Genomic DNA, 3,885 nt, shown 5'->3' with positions numbered 1-3,885 from the left:
TCTAGCAGCGGCCCGGCCCGGCCTGGGGAGCCCCAGCTGGCCCGCAGTGACCAGCTGGTCGGACACGGGCGTGGGGAATGGCACGCTTAGCTCCGAAGGCCCGGAGCAACATCGCCTCCCTGCAAAGCTTCTTGGCTTCCCGATGCAGGAGCAGACGCGGTGGGCTTCAGAGCCGGAGTGTGGTCACCTGGCGGCTGTGTGACCTTGGGCTAGTGGATCAGCCCATCTGAACCTCAGTTTCCTCCACTCGAAATGGGTGCAGTCCGTGTTGGGTCTCTGCGCACCCTCTCAGCCATTCGTCCCCAGGCCCAACCCTGGAGCCCAGGCCTCTCCAGGGGTGGAGCAAAGCTTTGTTTGAGAAATGAATTAAGCTCAAAGGTAGAGCCTGAATCCAGGTTTGGGGCCTAGGACGTCTTTAATCTCCACGAAATTGTCCACAAGCTTTGGTGAGCCTGGTGCTTGCCTGGGAGTGAATTCTGGAGTTTCCTGCGGTTTCCCAAGGTGTCTGTGACCCACAGAGGGTCAGGAGGCAGGAGCTCTTGGGACCCAAAGCAGCTTCCACACAGCCTCTGTGTCGTGGCTTGGGCGAGGACTTCTCCCTCTCCACTTAGGGACAGAAACCTTTAGGGCACATAGGGCACATCAGCCTTTAGGGCCATGGATACCCAGAGGCCTGAGATGGGGAGGAGTCCCGTGCTGGGTGGGTGGGGGCAGCACAGAGATGAGCAGTGCCCAGGATACCTGAACAGGTGCACTGGCCTCCCTCCCTTCCAAAACACCCACGTATCCCATTTCCAGTGACTTCTAGGGTTGTTGCACAGAGAGTCCTCTTTTGGTGAAGCCCTGCTTTCTTGATTTTAGCTTCTGCTATTTTGTCCTTTGCTTGCTCTGCTCCAGCCAGCAGTAATGGGGATTGAGTCCGGGGTGTGGTGAGCTACGTCCCCAACCCTTTTTAATTTTTCTAGATGAGGTCTCACTAAGCTGTCCAGGCTGGCCTTGAACTTCTGATCCTCCTCTGCCAGCTACCTGAGTCCTGGGGTTGCAGGTGTGTGCCACTGTGCCCAGAGTGTTCTCCTTTTGCTCTTTTTTCTTTTTGTTTTTTGCAGTACTGGTGATTAAATGAAGGGCCTTGTCTTCTCACTGAGCTCCATCCCGGCGTTTTTTAGTTTTTGAGATAGGGTCTCACTATGTCACTAAATTGCCCAGCTGGGCTCAAACTTAGTACCCTCTTTTGCCTCAGCCTCCCAGAGTGATGGAAGTACAGGTGTGCAGCACTGCTTGCAGCTTCTGTTCCTCTTTCTTTTTTTTTTTTTTCTTTTTTGTGGGTACCGGGATGTTCTTGTTTCTTAAATCCTCTTTAGCTCCTTCTTGCTTGAGGGGCTTTGCACTCGTCCTGCTGACAAATACTCCCCCCAGCTCTACATACTCCTCACTCGTTCACGTTGGGCATTTAGCTGAAATGCCCCCTCCGAGAGGACTTCCGGGTGTGTCCTGTGTAAGTGGCCTCTCTTCACGGGGCTTTATTTTCTTCACAGTTTACCTTGTGTAAAATCACTAGAATGTGAGTGCCCGAGGGCAGTCCTGCCCCTCCTGTCCACTGCTAACCCCCGCCTTTCATACGGTACATGTGCAACTTCCTTGTTGCAGCAGTGACCACAGAGATGGGAAGCTCTCTGGACAGAGTGCACAGTGAGGGGCTGTCATCCTCCCTAAGGGGAGCCAGTTAGGCCGGCCCTTTCATCCTCTGTCGGTTAAGCCCCACCAGAAGCCCCTTGAGGTAGGCACTCACTTTGTGAAATGACCAAGCCATGACAGAGAAGTGAAGTGAGTCACCCAGGAAATGGCCAGGCTGGGATTCTAGTGCAGGCCTCTCTTCCGAGACAGGTGCCCACCCCACTTCCTCTCCACCTCTTCTGCTAGAGCTGGGCCTTCAGAAACAGGGATTCAGCAGGTGAAGGAGGCGAGAAGAGAGGAATTCTGAGCTGAGGGCAGCTGGAGCCTCAACCCGGGACCACAGCTCAGCGGCTGCCGAAGAACAGTTGCACAACCTGGGTGCTCTCTCTTGGGGGCAGTGGGGAGCAGCAGAAGCTTTGAAGCAGTGCGAGTGGAGTGATCAGCGATGCAGGTTTTGAGGCTTTAAAAAACAGAGAAGCTGCTGTTTTCTCCTTTCTTTCTCCCGCCCCTTAGGGAGCTCACAGGAGCCCCAGCCCTCACCTGTCACCCCTCTCTCCTGTCTTTAGGTTCATCCAGTGAGGACTGGCACTTTCGGGCTCTACACTAGGCACTGGAGTGAACCATGGCACCCCACCCGTGGGGCCATCTCCTGCTGCTGTTGCTGCTGCCGGCCCTGGGGGCCAGCTCCACCCTGGGCAGGGGTCTTTCCAGGCCCCTCAAAGACATTCCAGTAGCCCACACCAAGGACTCCGAGCCCCAAGCCTCTGACTTCCTGTGGCGGAACCCTAGGCACTCCGAAATCCCCCAGGTCCATGCCGCAGGTCCCCAGTGGCCTGCAGACTCTCCCCTAGGCCCAGCCCTGCCTGGGCCCCACGCATCCCCTGGGGCTCAGGGAGTGCAGCTCCCCATGACTGATGACCTCCAGCTGGCTCAAGGGCCCAGTTCCTGGGGCTGGATGGGACTCCCAGACACTCAGGAGCCTCAGGAGCAAGATGCACCTGCCCCCCTCCCAGCAGACACCCCCCACCTCATGGTCACCCCCACACCTCCCAGTCTTCAAGTTAGGCCAGCCACAGTCCCTCCTGTCCCCCAGGAGCTCCAAGGCCCAGTAGGGCAGCACCCACCTAGAGATGGGGATCCCAAGGCCACACCCAAGACCAGAGCCCCCCAGGCTTCTCCCTTGGCCCCCCAGGACTTTTACCATACTCTCCTGCCCCACGCAAGCACAGTCATGGAGCCAGTGATGGGAGGAAAGGACAGGCATAAGGGTGACTTCCAGGAGGCAGCTGAAGGCCCCCACTCTACCCTGGAGGCCCCAGTGGCCCCTGATGGCAGCGTAGTCTCCCCCACTGACCCCAGGGCCCAGCCAGACCTGGCATTGGCCAGAAGCCTACCTCCTACAGTGGAGCTGCCACCTGAGCCCCCTAAGGTTGGTGCTGGGGACACCTGGGACATCAGGTCCCCAGGCCCTCGGCCCAAGCAGGTGGACCTTCCTGAAGTCAAGGGTTCCCAAGGACCCCAGCCCACAAGTGCTGCAGCCTCAGAGGCTCTGGATGGGCAGCTGAAGCCAGGTGGGCATCAGTGGGGTACTAAGCCGGGCAGCTGGGTGCTCTCATTCTGAAAAATGAGGTTGACCATGTCTCCTTCCTAAGGGAGTAGATTTGGGGTCAGGCAAAGTAGTGACTCCTTTTTGTTATTTTAGAGACAGCAGTGATGAATGGAGCAGACCCCATCTTCCCACAGCGGGTGAGAGGAGCAGTGGGGGCCCCAGAAACCCCCAAGTCCCTCAACCCTGGCCTCTCAGACCCTGGCCCAGCCACAAATGGAACAGAGAGCCCTGTGAGGGTCCTGCAGCCAGGTGAGGGCATGGCTTAGGGTTTGGGGAGAGGGAGGCCAGGAACCTGTGTGACATCTGTGTGAGGGGAACAGAGCCTGGGAATAAGTGGAGACAAACACCTGCTTGAAGGGACTGACCAGGACCTCTAGGTCACCAGGAAGAACCAACAGTCACCAGGTGCTCTGGAAGAGGGCATTTGCCCTTTTGGGGCCAGAATATCCTGTGTAACATGGCTACATTTGGTGTGGACTCTCTTCCTCTGGCAAATCACTTTAAAAATTTCAGCCAGGCAAGGTGGCACACACCTGTAATCCCAGAACTTGGGAGGCTGAGGCAGGAGGATTAATGAGTTTGGGCCACATAGTAAGTTCAAG

General features: G+C 57.0%; 1 protein-coding gene across 1 annotated transcript in view; it reads left to right on the top strand.

Annotated features, from left to right (window-relative positions):
• Positions 1 to 1,302: 1,302 nt before the first annotated feature.
• Positions 1,303 to 3,885, top strand: part of Prrt3 (proline rich transmembrane protein 3) — a 4,855-nt gene continuing 2,272 nt past the window's right edge. Inside the window, exons 1-2 of the mRNA XM_033768070.1 lie at positions 1,303 to 3,245; positions 3,377 to 3,532. Coding sequence (XP_033623961.1) covers positions 2,297 to 3,245; positions 3,377 to 3,532 — 1,105 coding nt within the window. The 5' untranslated portion in view covers positions 1,303 to 2,296. The remainder of the gene's footprint in view (positions 3,246 to 3,376; positions 3,533 to 3,885) is intronic.

This window comes from Fukomys damarensis, unplaced genomic scaffold (assembly GCF_012274545.1).
Source record: "Fukomys damarensis isolate Sample0158 unplaced genomic scaffold, DMR_v1.0_HiC HiC_scaffold_24, whole genome shotgun sequence".
Taxonomy (NCBI): Eukaryota; Metazoa; Chordata; class Mammalia; order Rodentia; family Bathyergidae; genus Fukomys; species Fukomys damarensis.
Note: the sequence above shows the minus strand (reverse complement) of the source record. Positions and strands in the feature narration are given on the sequence as shown.